At 37.9% G+C, this 17,020-nt stretch overlaps 1 protein-coding gene across 1 annotated transcript; it reads left to right on the forward strand.

The window, feature by feature from the left end:
• The first annotated feature begins 6,375 nt into the window (after positions 1-6,375).
• On the forward strand, positions 6,376-11,099 carry rhcga (Rh family, C glycoprotein a). Its single transcript, XM_061045715.1, has 11 exons — positions 6,376-6,676; positions 7,006-7,198; positions 8,025-8,175; positions 8,276-8,423; positions 8,546-8,712; positions 8,802-8,939; positions 9,185-9,321; positions 9,521-9,645; positions 9,839-9,912; positions 10,013-10,086; positions 10,190-11,099. The coding sequence occupies exons 1-11, from the start codon at positions 6,451-6,453 to the stop codon at positions 10,221-10,223; spliced, it is 1,467 nt and encodes a 488-aa protein (XP_060901698.1). The 5' UTR covers positions 6,376-6,450; the 3' UTR covers positions 10,224-11,099.
• The last annotated feature ends 5,921 nt before the right edge of the window (positions 11,100-17,020 follow it).

The raw sequence follows: 17,020 nt of genomic DNA on the forward strand, positions 1-17,020 counted from the left end.
GACTCTCCCATGTTGTAGAGGCGTGGCTGTATTTGGCTCCAAAACATTCAACTAAAACTTCACACGGTGTAGATAGCTCAGTATATATAAATTACTTCAATTAGCTGCTGCTCTGCTTTGACAGTTTGAAACACTAACTGTTTGAATAGGAAAGCAATTCATCCCAGATTCCTATTTGGATTGTTCCCATTATTGATAATGAGTCCATTATAATTTAGATTCAGACATTGGGGAGAGAGGGAGTGGGGTGAAAGGAGCCACAGGTGGAATTTGAACATGGTTCTGCCTGAGGCACGCTCACTAACCACTGTCACCACCAAGTTTTTGGGTTGTTTCTTTTTGCAAAATCTCTGCAAAGTCATGCAGTGGCAATCCTATTTCTCAGGGATAGTGTATTTCTGATCCATTTGTTAAAAAATTACTTTTTATAAAACGTTTTGATAGTGCCAAATTTGCACTGCAAAAACCAAACCATAGTTTTGAATGGTTTAAAGAACCTGAAGAAAGATTGTTTTAACTTTGCATTTATAGTCTCACTTTGTCAGCAAGATGTTTTCTGACTTGCCTGTTATCAGGGCCCTGTTTTCTTCTTCTTTGCAGTTTGATAATAGAGCTGCAAAATAGTTTGATACTCTGTAGTCCAGAGTGTACCTCGGGAATAATATATAAGTCTTTATTTCACTTCATTTTTATCTCAATCTGCATTTAAATTTAAAACTAAAGAAAACAATGTATGTAAAAAAACATAAAACTGTCATTATATTTTAACTGGTTACCTTTCATACAGGTGTACGTGACTCTCTGCTGCTGTCTTCTCCTTGTTTTCAAATCAAGCTGCTGTCCCACCAGAAGAACAGTCAGAAGAACCTGCAACTCATCTTTGTTCAAACCAACAGACCTGGATTTTAAACTCTGTTGAAGATTAAAAATGACAAACTATGTCAGGTTCAAATGTAGAAGATAAAGCGAAAGTATTAGGTATTGTGTCTTAAGGATAAAGGCCCTTGAAAACAGAATGCAGACACAATAAGGTTTCCAGGTGCTGACAGATACTGTGGAATAGTATCTACCAAAATGGTAAATAAATAACAGTAGAGGTGAGGGATTTGATCTGTGATCTTGTTTGTAACAATCAGTGCATGCAAATGTAAAACTAGTGTTAAGAAGCTTAATCTTTGACACATGTAAACCACATTCTGCTAAAGTCATGTTCCACAAGATAAATGATTTATTGCACATGCATCAGTGAAATTCTTTTTTTTGGTCTATTTTTATTTCAAGTCTTCAAATTGAAATTTTAGATATATTTTAACTAATCGCGCAACAGTTTCATTTTGCGATTAAAATGAGCCTGAAGACAGAAATTTGATAAAAACTCAACTTCAAGGAAGAAATGATACTGTATGTATTGTTCGGGAAAAACCCTCGTCACCAGTGAATAAAAAACATCAACAAACAAACACACAAACAAACATTGGCATGTGCAGCTCACACTGTGGTCATACGTGAGAAACTGTTGCTCAGAGTCAGTGACTGAGGCACAAGAGGCTGAGTGACACCTTCGGTCTTGTTCTGCATGTACGTGAACTTTAGTCACACGATGAACCATGTGAGATTCAAAGATGCTGCTTGACAAAGTAAAACTCGTGCCTTCTCTACTCAGATCATAACACTGTGACAGGGGGGGTTATCTACGGTTCACATCATCGTCAGAAACAGCCGACCGTCTGACGCTCCTTTATCTGTGTGGCATCTGACTGTGTGCGTTGCTATGTACCTGTAGAGTTCAAGAAAATTCTTCTCAGGATAGTCACACCCCTCTGGCAGCTTTAGGATGGATCAAAAGTAAAAAAAATACTTGATTGACGTTTTATTTTGATAGAAGACAATGAATCAAAAGAAAGCAATTATATAATAAGATGTGCTGTCGGGATACATTTCATTTAATGGGCTTGCCTTTCATACAACTGTGAACTGTAAAAGATGTTGTTATTAAGATGAATGACGAGACTTGTAATGAGTCAAAATAAGCTCTCAGTAATGTGAGGAAATTAATGATTTGATACCTCCTTAGTTTGAGCATCAATAACTTGACATGGTGAGACAGACACTGATGGAGGTGTGTGTTGACGTTTGTGAAGTAATTTAGGTTTTGCAGATAATTTCAAAGATGTATTTTTGGGCTTTTTGTGCCTTTAATTGAGCGATAGGACAGTGGATAGAGTCGGAAATCGGGGAGAGAGAGTTGGGAATGACATGCAGGAAGGGAGACACAGGCTGGATTTGATCCTGGGCCGCCCACTTGGGAGACTGCTGCCTCCATACATGGGGCGCGCGCACTAACCACTGTGCCACCAGCGCCCCGGTTTTGCAGATAATTCAAGAAAAATGTGCATGTGGACTTTTTACAGTTCATATTTACTTTTTCAATCAATGTTAAACTTGAATGCACCTCATTTGACTCCGTTCAATTGTTTTATAAGAGCTGAGATTCAGATGTTTGTAAACGATAGCCACCATTCAGCAGGCCTGACTGGATGCCACAGTATCAGTATTTTTATAGATTAGGCTGGGGCCAAAAATGAAAGGAAGGACACTAAAAAGCTTTGTTGTTTTAATAGCTGCAGTGCACTGATCTGTGTGTCACTTACCTTTAGATTGACAGGCCCTCACAATATCTCCAGCAGCATCATTCCTGTGCTGCGTGACAGAGCATACCTCTCAACATGTGACTGAGAACATAGCTGAAATATCTTTAACTGATATGATCTGAGGCCTCCGCGCAATCCCTCTGTCACATGCTCACACACACCGACAACCCTGTACCATCGCTGCATTGTTGAAGTTCAATAATCATCATTTCTATTAAAACTATTCAGGTGTTCTGCAGTTTTCCCAAGAAACGATTTTTGTTTCATTATTCATTTTAAATGGATACAGTCAGTCCCTGCTGAACCCTTTAAATAATTCATCCACCCATCCATCCATCCATTTTCGTCCACTTGTCCCGGGGCTGGATCCCAGGGGTAGCAGTCATTGTCCCAGACCTTCCTCTCATCAGCAACATTTCCCAGCTCCTCCTGGGGGGGGTCTCTTCAAATACTCCCCTCTCATGTCGGTTTCTGCAGGGCAGATGTGTCCTGTAACAGAGCTTTTAACATGGCCTTAGGATTAAACTTTGACATTTGGAAAAGGCAAAACTGAACCCAAAAATGTATTTCAACTCTTCAATATTTTACTTACAACACAGAAATGTCCAATGACTAACTTAGGGTCTTTCTTTTCAGTAGTGCTCATAATTTGGCAGAGACATCTAAGGATACAAATCAACTTGAACATTAGTCTCCACAATTTTAAACTTACATATAACACTAGTGAAAAAATCAAACAATAGCAATACCTGTTTTGATACCAGGCAACTTTTAAAAAAGTCCTAAGCTGCGTATATTGGTAAGTTCCTTGTTTTAATGACTAAAAATGGCAAACACACTCCTGATCACAGAGTCTCTTTTGTCTGGTTTAGATATATATGACAGAAGATGATACTGATGGTACTTTTCTCTAAAATATTGGAGATTGTATTTTTTTTTTTGAAACACATGATATTGAAAATAATCAAAGCATCCAAAATGTTGACAAGCTCAGGCAAGAACACAAAGAAACAAAGGTTCAAGAAACCTGGAAAGATAAAGTGAAGAGTAATATTTATTCATCAGTTTTTTTTGTCAGGCACAATACATGTAGGCATTTACATCTAATTGAAGTTCAACCAATGCAATGTTTATTGGACTTCTTGCCATGGGTAATTTGCAGTCCTTGTCCCTGGTTATGCTTTTAGGAAATAACACATGTAAGACTGTAAAACAGACATGAAAACAAACTATTACAGCAGACAAAGATAAGCAGTGATGTAGATGCATAAAAAATAACAATAAAGCAGACATAGACACACAGGTAGATGATAATGATTAAGAATAAGAATAAAGAGCAATAACTGAAATAACAACTTTGAACAAACAAATAAAGGAGAAGTAAAATATGCTGTGCTATATTACACATGTAACTTTGACTGACAACATGAATGTATGTTAAAGCTACCATCAGTTGACATTAATTCAATTACAAACATACTAAACTCAATCTGCATTAAAGTTTAAAGTTTTGATGCTTGAGAGACAAAGACATTTTTCTTTTTACTTGATGACATAAAATAACACATCTCAAATTACTCTGCACCACAAAATAAATGGATGATACTGTTTAACTGGCAGAATAATCTGTAGAAATGTTGAAGGAAAATGTCAAAATCTTGAGTATGAATACTCAAATTCATCGAATTCAAAGTGACCACTTAGTGAGAGCCTTACTCAGTCAGGTGTGACATGTTGCTTATGTCGAGTATGTGAGCTGAGTTCAAGATGAGTCAAGCTGGTGTTCAGAACGTAGTGACATACATTTAAAAAATGTACTCATTGAAATAAACATTTTGTTTGTTGTGAATACACCTGTGACAAGGGAGGAGGAGCTGAGACCAAAAAGAGAGGGAGGAATTTCCTTTAATCTTTAGATAGATGTTGTTTTGTAAACTGACCTTTTTGAAATTGAATGTATACCTTTAACAACACGTGATTCTTTTACACTGTGTCTTAACATCTACCAATGTGTCACACATTTCTTCACCAAACGCTGCGGTCCTACACTTTTATGTAGGGGATTTTTCTTTTCAATGTAAAATGCATCTCAAGACATTCCAGTGTCTACTTGTAGTTTGGTGTACAACTATAAAGTCAGAGGCAAGAATTCAGTCTGTCATGAAAGTTTATTTTTTTCCAACAATTGCAATAGACACTTTGTTAAAAAAAAAAAGGGCAATAAACAACTTGAAAAATACTGCATATAAATTGTGCATCCTGGTTAACGTATCTAACAAGAAGCTTAAATCACAACAGTTGTCCGTCGTTGCAGATTTATCCTCATGTGATTGAAAAACACACAATGCCTGGTAATACATTGGCAAGTAGCACGGAAATATGTTCAACTTTACAATGACACTTGCACGCTCTATTAAAGGTGAGTCACAGGGTGTGCTGTAAATCATACCTTGAGTCCTGAGCACGCCCAGTAAGATCATCAGAGGGAAGATTCTCATCAGTTATTTATAATCTTTTACCTAATGATTGGAGAATTGAGTGTGTTGGAGAAGGGAAACAGATATCATCTGGAATGTACTTTGTGTCACAGAGATAAAGCAAAGCGCTGACATTTGATCAATCCTTAAACTGGAATCTGTGCTGATAGATCGTTGTACTGATTAAAAAGCACAGACAGAGACAAAGTACATGTGATTCAAAGAAGGAGGAGGACACAAACAAACGTGAAGTGCGATGCATTGAATTGTGGAGACCATGCTCAGTGTTCTTTCATAGCTAATACAACCAACAAAATCATGGATGGTGCATTAGAGCTATATGGTACATGTTTGTTCATATTCAGCTGTTGTCAATACTGTTTTTGAACTTGAGTTACGAGTTTCTTTGAGTTAGAAACATTGTGGTTTCATAAGATTCTGTTTGACCCCTTAACCACCTGCTTGCCTAAGTATCCATTAGTAAAGGGGGCCTAACGTAGCATTTTACCACTTGCTCCTACAGTTGAGAGGCTTAGTGGTTGGCAGCAGTGTGAACTTGATGCACGAAGCAAACATTCATGTTCATTAAATCCTCTGTTAAAAGTTGTAATACAGAAGAAGTATGTTGCTGTAATAACACATGAGTTCCACCTTCTAGTTTTCTGCCTTGTCTGCACAGTAAAAGTAATTCACAACTGAATTCAGTATGCAGCGGAGGTGATGATATACACTCTAAGCCTGACTGACAGCTTAGTGCTCTAATGATCGCATAGCTGACACTCGAATAAACATTTTCAGTACACGTCCAAATGAACAGTCCTAGCAATCATTCTGTCAGCTACAAGACTGGGTTTGATTCTATAGCTTGTTGCCAATTGTGCACCGTTATATTGAGGCCTGAGGACTAAAATGTTATAAGATTGACTGGGCTGCTTGGTGAATTTGAATATTCTTTCATTATAATGAATAAATAGTGCCATTTCAAGCTAAATCTGTCCCAACAAAGAAGTTGACTGGATTATTTTTTTTGTTAATAATACATACATGCCTGAATTTGATCAATTTCCTGCTCTTTGCCAGAGGGGTGTTATCAGCTGCTTGGCCTCACTCTAGCAGCAGGAATAGGGCCGAGCACAGGAGGAGTGGCTAACCTGTTAACAGGAGAGGTGTCTCAACCACACGTGTATGAGTGGAGAGTTAGGGCACACCCCTTCAAATGTCCATATATATAAATGCACCTGCTGCGATGCTGTTGGAGGTTACAGCAGAGCGAGGACCAGGCTTAAAAGAGAACAGAACATCATCAGCAAAGAGTTGTCACCATGGGGAACTTCTTAGAGATCATGAGCAGTTTTTTTGGCCGACAAAAGAACACCAATGTTCGTGTCAGTCTACCAGCTGTCTGCTTCGTTTGGCAGATTGCTATGATTGTGCTATTTGGGGTTTTCATTCGGTATGATGAGGAGTCCGACGCACATTGGGTGGAGTTCAGAAGGAGTCACAACATCAGTAGTGACATTGAAAATGACTTCTACTTCAGATATCCCAGTAAGTAAAAACATCAGACAGCCTGCAATAATTGATGAACCTGTCATTTTTAATGTTATATATACATTTCATTTCAGTCAAGTCAAGTTTGTTTATAAAGCATATTTATAAGTTTTACATCTGCAATAATATTTTTATGACTGTAATCTACTCTGATAATAGATTCAACAAAATCTTAATTTAAATGCACAAACAAAATAATAAATTATAAGTCTGTGATTAGTCTTTTTTTTTGTCAAAGTTGTTTTTTTTTTTTAATTCAAAGTGCTAATTATTCTAAAAATGGAAGTAATTGTTGTTAAAGAATCTGTTTCTTTCCTTCTGTCCAGGCTTCCAGGACGTCCACGTCATGATCTTTGTTGGATTCGGTTTCCTCATGACCTTTCTGAAGCGCTACAGCTTTGGAGGTGTGGGCTTCAACTTCCTGATTGCCTCCTTCGGGCTGCAGTGGGCTCTCCTCATGCAGGGCTGGTTCCACTCCCTCGACCCAGCGACTGGAAAAATCACCATTGGAGTTGAAAGGTAAGTCCCACATTGTCATGTGTTACACCATGACACGTGAAACTGAAGTCAAGTGGAATTACCAGGGGGTTGCAGGGGATGAAGATGTAGCACAAAGCCAAAAGCACATTCTTGAAATTGTCAGAGTTTATTAACTTAATCGTACCGAGACTAGTTCCTTTTGTCACAGCTGTCAGCACAAATTATTTTCTCTCTTCTTGCCTCTGGGTGTTCTTGAGGCACAACAGTCAATAGTATATCATGTGTGCACAGTGCAGAATGCAGATCTAAGATCTAGTCACTCTAGTTTGTCCACTGCAAATATGGTTCAACTTGTGTAGGAAATCACATTTCAATGCATTCATTCAGCTTTATTTCTGCCATTCTGCACCATTAATTGTCTATATGTTTTAGATGTTGTTTTTCTGTCATATTGTTGCTTTTTAGTTATATATCTGTCTTTTTATTTTAGCTACTTGTGTATTATATCTTAATGTGTTCTCTGTTGACTTTTCTTAGCTAAAGTTGTACTTGTATTAGCAGCTACTTACTTATCAAATGCAAACCTCTGACTGATCCATCAGTGGTCCAGTTTAACTGATTATCTTTCTTTTTTTATTGTTGAGCATAAATCACTCATGACATCACTAGGCACTCTTTTACAGTACAGTACACACAGCACCCATAGAACAATGTGATGGAATAACAATTTTCTTTAAACAATAGCTTAGTTTTAGTGTAGCCAATTTGCTAACAAATTAAAATTCATATGACAGAACTATTTGACATGCGCTAAAATGTGATCAACTCTTGCTTTGTCTCTGTCCTTTTTCTTGTCCCCACACAGTCTGATCAACGCAGACTTCTGCTGTGCTGGCTCTCTGATTGCATATGGCGCCCTCCTGGGGAAAGTAAGCCCGGTCCAGCTGCTGGTTGTCACCTTATTTGGCGTGACATTGTTTGCTGTAGAGGAATATATCATCCTTGATCTCCTTCATGTGAGTCTCAACAAACACAAACCTCATTCTGAGGGAACATCATTTTTCCAGTTCTCCTTTCAATATTTGAAATGTCTTCTTTTTGCTGCGTCTTCTACAGTGCAGAGACGCCGGAGGCTCCATGGTCATCCACGCCTTTGGCGGGTACTATGGTTTGGCCATTTCCTGGGTCCTCTACCGACCAAACTTACACCTAAGCAAACGCCTCAATGGATCTGTCTACCACTCTGATGTGTTTGCCATGATTGGTGAGTGACTGGTGATTTCTCTTCACACCTCAGCACTTTTCAAATAACTTGTTCTTCAAGACTCAATCATTTACTTTGACGTCACGTGTTGATTATAAATGTATTCATTCTCTCCCCCACAGGTACGCTGTTCTTGTGGATGTTCTGGCCCAGTTTCAACTCGGCCATCACAGACCACGGTGACGGACAGCACAGAGCAGCCATCAACACTTACCTGGCCCTGGCCTCCTCTGTCCTCACTGCTGTGGCCATCTCCAGCATGTCTCAGAAGAAAGGAAAACTGGACATGGTAATGCTCTATCACTGGAAAAAAACACACCCATGGCATATAACATCTGTGTGTTTCTCACGACTGTTGTGTAATTTGTTTCCTGCCAGGTGCATATCCAGAATGCAACTCTGGCAGGTGGGGTTGCCATGGGAACAGCAGCAGAGTTCATGATCACTCCCTATGGCTCACTCATAGTGGGTTTCTGCAGTGGCATCATCTCCACATGTGGCTACCTGGCTGTCACGGTGAGCCTGCATTCCTTAACATATTGTTGAAAAATTGTTTGCTCCATCACTGCATATAGAAGTTAATAAACTTTTTGATTAGTGACATATCCTTAGATTTAAATTAACTACCCAGAATAAAGTGTATCGATATAGCCAAATAGGTAAGAAGTTAGATACTAAATGTACTTGATGTCCTCTAAATTCTTAAAATCGTGGCCCCGGTGTCAGTAACTAATACACAACTGTTTTTCTCATTTTTTTAGCCATTCTTAGAGAAATATTTAAAGCTTCAGGATACATGTGGTATCCACAACCTTCACGCTCTGCCAGGAATGCTTGGTGGCTTTATAGGCGCCATTGTTGCTGCAGCTGCCACTGAATCTGTCTACGGTAAAGAGGGGTGAGAGACCAACACAAAACTTGAAATGCATATATACTTTTTTAATGTGCATATATATATATATACATACATATATATAAGTTGAGATACAGAGAGCCAGATTATACCTTATTATCAAAGTTCTTCCTCCAATAACACATATTTGACTTTTTTTTTTTATCAAACCTTGGATTTAAAAGTTTGTGTTTTTTGCCAACAGGTTGATAAACGTCTTTGACTTTGAAGGCGAATTTAGTACCAGGTCAGTAGGAACTCAAGGAGGCTTCCAGGCTGCTGGCACATGTGTGGCCATTGTATTTGGACTTGTTGGAGGAGCAATTGTTGGTGAGCTTGAGAACTTGTTACTCTAAATCATTTGTGGAGTTAATGTAATAGAAGCATGTTACAGTTGGGAAAAGATGAGATAATTGCCCGGAGGATGAGGCTAGATAATCTTACTTTATGTCTTTGAAATAATTATTTAAGTTACACACCTGAGAAGACTTGAAGTTGTCTATTGTTCTCTCTCTCTTTAAAGGTTGTATCTTGAGGTTCCCAATCTGGGGCGACCCTGCTGATGACAACTGCTATGATGATGAAGTTTACTGGGAGGTAAGACTGCCTGCTCTTTTAGAAAGCTGGACAATGAAATCACTCAGATAAGACTCTGGCTCATTATTCAAACCTGTGTGTGTCTGTGTGTGTGTTTCAGGTTCCTGAGGATGAGGAGACCATCCCTCCTGTCCTGGAGTACAACAACCACATGATTCACAAGCACCAAGACATGTACGCTCACTCACACATTTTCACACTCCATTTATCATTCTCATTCATTTTCTGAATGAATTCTAAACGGTATCATTTAATATTTCTTCTTTTTGTTCGACAGATCTGAATCAAACTTCTCTGTGGACCAGAGTTAGTGCTGCATTTTCACTGATCCACCCCCTAACATCTCTTTGAACTTGATGTAGCAGTGATCTACAGTAAAACTTCACTAGTTTATGAAGAAGCCACTCTCTCCATAATGGACAATTTGACTCATGGGTTGTCTGCTGCTCTTGTCTTGTTAATGATTGAAGTGTTGCTGCACAAAAATGTGCATAATTATTTTCATTATAAGAAAATAATTGTGAATCAAACCTCATTTGTAGGTGTTTAATGACCTGAAAATATTTGAAGTCCGGCATGAGAAATCAGAGACACTCTGTCAATGTTGATATGAAGTTCATTCATAACTGTAAATCAGGGCATGCACATCTTCATCTTTAATGACTATAAAAAATCTAGGCCTCTGAATTGTTGCATATTGTCATTGATGATTTAGGTAGCATCATACTTCTTATAAATAGAGAGTTTATTTAGTGATTAATTGAAGGACTCTATTATTGAATAATTAAGCTTATTTAATCATTTATTTTAATGATGTATAGTTCTTTACAAGCTGAATGTACATAATGTTATTTTGAAGCAAAACTTGTTCTTAAAGGGGAAGTTTTGAGCAGATTCAGAAGCTATGATATAATTTCCAGTGATTTGCTCTATTGTTGAATGTGACCAACATATACCATTTATGATTGTATGTGACAGTTTATTATGTGTTTTAGTCGAAAATGTTCACAAATCACCTGTACATGCAAATAAATCCTAAAGTTATTGTGTTGTCTTTACATCTGCTAACATTGTTCTTTTTCATCATGTACTGTAAATATTAATATAATTACAAAACACAAGTGTGATAGTCATGTGACAGTGGCCTTCAAAAAGAAACAAAAATGAATAAAAAGCATGAAATCAAAGGCATGTCCCAATGTGTTTCAGTGTTGCTGTTTATGTTCAGTATTATGTAGATGTACATTATATCATGGGCAATTAAACTATAACTATGAAATCCTCCAAAAGTTACTCTCAAAGTCAATTTTCCCTTAAAATGAAAAAAATAAATTAAAAAGGAGTTATCCAGAGCTAACAAAGAAAAATACACGCTGTAAATTGTAACAAAAAAAAAGTTTGGAGTGCTCAGAAGTTCAAACTGCGTATGGTGAAAGTGCTCTTTGGTGGGGAACAGAAAACAAACACACACAAAAAACAAGACCAAAAAACAAGTCTCTCTTCTGAAAAAAAGTAAAAAGCCCTTTTTTTTTTTTTTTTTAGAAGAGTGCCTTTGGTTTTGGCCATTTACATGCTGTAGTTTTTGTCTTGTTTACAGATGTTTAGAGCAGTTAAAATGGATTCATTGACAAATTAGAAAATAAAAGCAACAAAATACGTGTTTGTTAGTTGGGTTATAGAGTTCATGTTCATTTTCAGACTTGTCAAAAGTACAACCATCACTTTTTTTAAATATGTAAGAATAATCAATGCTCAACATATAACTGTAGAAAACTATTTGTCTCTATAAATAATGACCTTAATTGTCTCTAACATTTAAATGCATGAAACACATATAATAAATATCAACTGACCTTCTTTGAATTTGTTCCCTCTCAAATGCAGTAACATTGTAAATCCACAAGGTGGAGGTACGATGCCAAATGTGCAGAGAATAGTGCTCTAATATCCAAACAAAGTTCAACCCTAAATTTAACATTTTGATTGATCAGAAAAAGAAGAATTTGTTATCTGTGGCAACTTTACTCTGGACTGGCACCAGAGGGGGACAATCCACTTTTCTATTTTCTATTTCATGAGAAAACCTACTTGACTCATACACTAACAGATGTCTCTTTCTCTGTGAAAAAAAGTAATTACTGTTAAATATGTGTATGTTTTAATGATTAAAAAACAACACATGTTGTATCACAGTCTGTCATGTTCACAGAATGTGAATATGTAAGGCTATTTTTTTAAATGGAGCTCGAAAAGAGCTGAATAGGAAACTGTGAACTAGAACTCTGAACTTCCTTCCTTCCAGTTTGACACATTAAGTCATGTGACTTTGATGGTTTAAGGCCTCTCGTGCATCATTGGGTCCAGTTTGTTTAACAGATGAATATGCTATAATCAGTGGAGAAAAGTCTTCCCCTCTATAACAGTGCACCACAGCTTAAGTTGGGTGTGTGGAGTCAAAAAGAGTTAAACCGGGTCCTTCAGGTCATCGTGGGCTGCCTTCTGGCCTGCAGGGATCACGTCTCTCTGCTTTCCTTATTCTGATGGTAATGAGCCTCGGACTGGTCAGTCAATAGGGTCATTTCCTGACCAGTCACTGTAGCTTTTAATGAACTCTATACATTGAGTGCATATGAGCTTTGCTGCTTGTCAGGTGGCAGAAACTTCATAGAGCGAAGACGTCAACAAGTAGTCTAAGGAGATGTCTGTAAAAACACTGATGAGTTTAAAGGTGCACTATGGAGTTTTGGTAGAGAAATGTAAAATTTGGAAAAAAGTGTACAGATTCTACGGTATATGTTCATAACTCTATACACAAACTGTCCTTAGAGGAAAATTTGGTCCCTGTAACACTTTTTGAAGATAAAATGATATTTGTAACTCTCCTGGTAGCTTTTTAGCTCCAAACAGTGTTCCAGGGACTCATTTTTTGCTTTGAGTACAGTTTGTTTATTCAGTTCAGAAAATATAGCATAGAATTGTTTCACTTCTCCAATTACCTCTTTAACTTTACCCTACTATTGGCTTTCCCACAGATCTGTTTTAATTATATGAACTTTATGTACAAGACCTCATTCATTCATTCAAAATATATTGTTTAGATATTACTCTCCAGTGTAATGTTAAGTAGTCAAGTTTCTTACGGTATTGTTGGTTTATGTATCATTCAAGTGTTTGTACTGGACAATTCAGCTTAAAAATACAATTCAATGTTTTGGTCTCTGGAGAGACAGACGTGTGAAAGTTGTATGATGCCTTGCTTAAGAACAACTGTTGAAGTCTGATGCATTGCCTGAAACGATGTCACTTGAGTCAGACAAGGTTGAGGCTGAAGAATACACATTTGAAAATGGATAAAGAAATAGTGCAGGTGGGGTGTTGGCAGAAGTGAGCTTCTAAAATATATTTCACTGATCCATTAAGATGATGCTGAAACCCTCTGTAATCTTGGTGTTGAATGTAACTCATCCCTTGACCAAATGTATGACATTTTCTTCAGCACACAACAACATGGAAAGACTGTAACGTGAAAGTATTTTAAAATCTGTGTTAAACATTCATTCATTTATTTTGGTATGACATGTTGTCGGCTTTATTTGCAATGACGTTAACCTAATATTTATACTTATAAGTGTGTTCAATAAAACAGATTTCCATTAGATTCAAAATCTTTCCCCCAAACCTAAAATGATCAGAATTTAGCGACATAGAAACCAGATAAAAAAAGGTTTTTATCTCAATTATTTTTTTTCTTTTTCAGAATGTTGTAGTTATTTTTTTTTTATGATTGTGTCCAAGAGTTAAGTGACAGACCCACTGTAACTCAGCTGTTTCCCTTAAATCACAGTGCAGTCCGGCCTTGCAGGGACCTGATGCAAGAGGAGAGTGGAGAACTCCTCTTGTGAATCAACCAACCCTGGGGAGAGTGTTTGTGAAACCACTTGGTCCTCTATTGTCCTCCTGGGACTGGCCTCCTCTCAAAAGCTGCAGAAAGCCTGTAATCAGATTAAAGGTTGCAGGGAAGGGGAGGGGGGAGTTTTGAGGCATAGCGAGGACGTCTTGGAAGTTCTCTAATCAGTACCTGCCATTGAAGTGCAGAAGAGGGGTTAAATAACGCAGCAGTAGGGGAGGCGGGTGCCAAGCTGGAGGGACAAATTGGCCTGTTGTTGGAGGGGGATAATGGGACAATGAGGGAGGGGAGTATAATCAGGGGGTATAGAGGGAAAGAGAATAGGTGCAATGGAAAAAAGGAGGAGACTGAAGAACTCCAAAGGCGGTGGCCTTGTCCCATCCTGCCCTGGCAATTATATCACCTTTGTGAGCTGATTGGAGCTCACTGGAGAGTGCATGGGCTCTCAGATGGACGTTACAGCTGATGATGGAGATACCAGGGGCTCTTATGGTCTGAACAAAACTCAAAAACCCACTCCTGAAAACTCCTGCCCTTCAAGAGGGTTCACACAGACAGCGACAATCATTAGTCACAGCTTTATTATACATATTTAACTATGTTATCTTATTAAAAAAGGAAAATCCCAATGAACTGAGGTTTTTTTGTTTTTTTGAGGCAGTTTTCTTTTCTCATGACGATCTACAAACAACCCTCATGTTTGTGGTTGAGTTAGATTGAGAAGTTAAAACGTTAATGGAAATGTAGACTTACCCCTCTGACTGTCCAGACTCTGGAGTCATGGTGTAACATCAAAAAGACACCCTGCTGATAACCAAACTCCACCAACATCTCTTTAGGATCCTTTCTGTCATTGTGCTTACTCATCTGAACAACCGGCATCACTAAAGGCCAATCTCTACTTTTTTATTCACTCGACAGGAGTCCATTTGTTGGGGTCGAAGGGGAAGGTCTCAGGGGGGACGACCTCGCCGGCAGCACTGCTGAGGAGGAGAAGCAGAAAAGTACTATTCATAGCGGGGGATTTATTTGATTTCTTTGGTTGTGGTACAAAGGCCACTGGTTCCCTGCTGGAGTAAGAGAAGAAGAAACGAGGGGTGCTTTAAAACATGTGCGAAGGATCAAACTGAATGCTTTAGCTAATTAAGTGCTCCACCTGCCAGAGCTCTAATTACAGCATAAGAGACTGATTATTATAGTCTAAGCAAAGAAAATCATTTGATTTTCTGCTTGGTTTTGGCTTATTGCTGATATTGCCACCAAGCGCAATACCCTTAAAATCATGTCTATATTTAATGTCAATATAGGACTGACTCTCAAACTGCTGTAAACCTGAATTCACAGGAGTTTATATGAAGATTTTTCTGATCTAATTTAGGAACCCTTAGGGCAGATAAAGAGCATCTAAGAGTGAAGGACACTTTGAACTATTTCCACAGGTGTTGTTACGTGTGAAAATCGTGATCACATTCCACAGATTGAACAAAGAGATGGGTTGAATAGTTAAAAGAAGAAGGACCTATCCATCCTGCACTTTTTCAGCAGTTTCGCAAAGGTGCATCAAGTAAGAATGTTTGGGGCTGTGTGGAGCTCCTGGGTTAATAGAGAGCGGAGATTTAAATAAAAAATGTGCTCAAGGACCATTTGCAAGTTGTGTTGTTTGTTGGTCTTATTAGACCAAGAAAGGGCACTTGGGGGTCACTTTCTCAGCAATACCTGATTCATTTAACACAGAATTACGTGCAGGCCCTGATGGTCTCTTTTTATTACCATGTACACACAAACACATATGAAATTGACCTCAAGCAGACGTGTGTATGAGATAAACATCTTCTCTCCCTGTGACTCATCCTGAATTCACATGCTCTCAATACAAACCTGTGTATTGAAATAAGGTTTCTATATAAAGCATTGTGAAAAACGGCCAAACAATAACTATTTTAAAGAAGCCGAGGGGTATGACATAGACCAAAACAGTTACTTGCAATTTTTGGATCTTAAAATAATTTGAGTGAGATATGATGATAACATCAATTGGAGGAAACCTCGGGGGTCAGGCGTGTGGAAAGAGCAGGTCATATTCACCACACTGTAAACTCTCCCAAAACAAAAATACTTTCTGTGACAGAAAACGTGATAATACTCTTTGATAAAGACCCTATGGGTTCAAGACTTACCTTCCTTCTTTTTCTGCCTTAAGGTAACTTTTGTCTCTGTGGCTATTATTTTTCATCTTCAAGAGCAGCTTAAGAGTCCTTCACGTTATTTTATGTGACCCACTCAGCAGTCAGCACTTTATCTTTTTATTCTTCTTCACTTGTTTTCTAAACTCCCGGAAAAAATAAACAAAATGGGCTGCCTGGCAGACTACTGTTACTAACTCAGGTTGGGTGTAAAGGACCCATTTATAGCAGCTTGACCCTAATAATCTGAACAAATAGGTGCATTTTACCAACAAGTGTTTCTTAATTATTGAGTAGGGTGCATGGTTGAAGTGGTATGGAACATTACAGGGCTCGATATACCCTGTGGCTTCAAGGTGAAAAGGTCCGGCCAAACGTTTAGATTTTTTTAAAGGAGATTTATCAAAGATAGCAAGGGAAGGAAGATATATTTAAAACAAAAAATGTATTTGTTAAAGTATTCTGAAATTAAAAGCGTGTTCTTTTTCGAATGTTAAGTGGGTTCAAGTAGTCGCAGTATACTCCTCTGCTAATATTAGAAGGCAAGGCAAGGCAAGCTTATTTACATAGCACATTTCAACAACAAAGCAATTCAAAGTGCTTCACACAAGACAAACGCATCATGACAGAGGAAAGAAAAGAAACATTAAAATAGAAAATTTAAAAATCACTGAAATTATTAAATCTGAAAATATGTTAAAATAAAACTAATTTAGATTAAATGAATTTAAATTAAAAAAAAATAAAAGTAAAGAAATTTAAAGAGTTAAAAAAAATAATAATTACAGTGCAGAGTAAAAGTTAAAAATCTTATTAAAGCTCATTAATTAAAGGCAGCTGTAAGCAGGTGTGTCTTCAACCTCGATTTAAAAGAGCTAAGAGTTTCAGCACATCTGCAGTTTTCTGGTAGTTTGTTCCAGATATAAGGAACATAGAAACTGAACGCTGCTTCTCCGTGTTTGGTTCTGACTCTGGGGACAGAGAGCAGACCTGTCCCAGATGACCTGAGCGGTCTGGA

The sequence above is a fragment of the Labrus mixtus genome, chromosome 1 (assembly GCF_963584025.1).
Source record: "Labrus mixtus chromosome 1, fLabMix1.1, whole genome shotgun sequence".
Classification (NCBI taxonomy): Eukaryota; Metazoa; Chordata; class Actinopteri; order Labriformes; family Labridae; genus Labrus; species Labrus mixtus.

Excerpts from the sequence above, each read along its gene's own strand:
- rhcga (XM_061045715.1), top strand. The coding sequence starts at position 6,451 with ATGGGGAACTTCTTAGAGATCATGAGCAGTTTTTTTGGCCGACAAAAG. Across the intron at positions 8,176-8,275 it reads TCATCCTTGATCTCCTTCAT|TGCAGAGACGCCGGAGGCTC; the intron begins GTGAGTCTCAAC and ends CGTCTTCTACAG. Across the intron at positions 8,713-8,801 it reads AGAAAGGAAAACTGGACATG|GTGCATATCCAGAATGCAAC; the intron begins GTAATGCTCTAT and ends GTTTCCTGCCAG.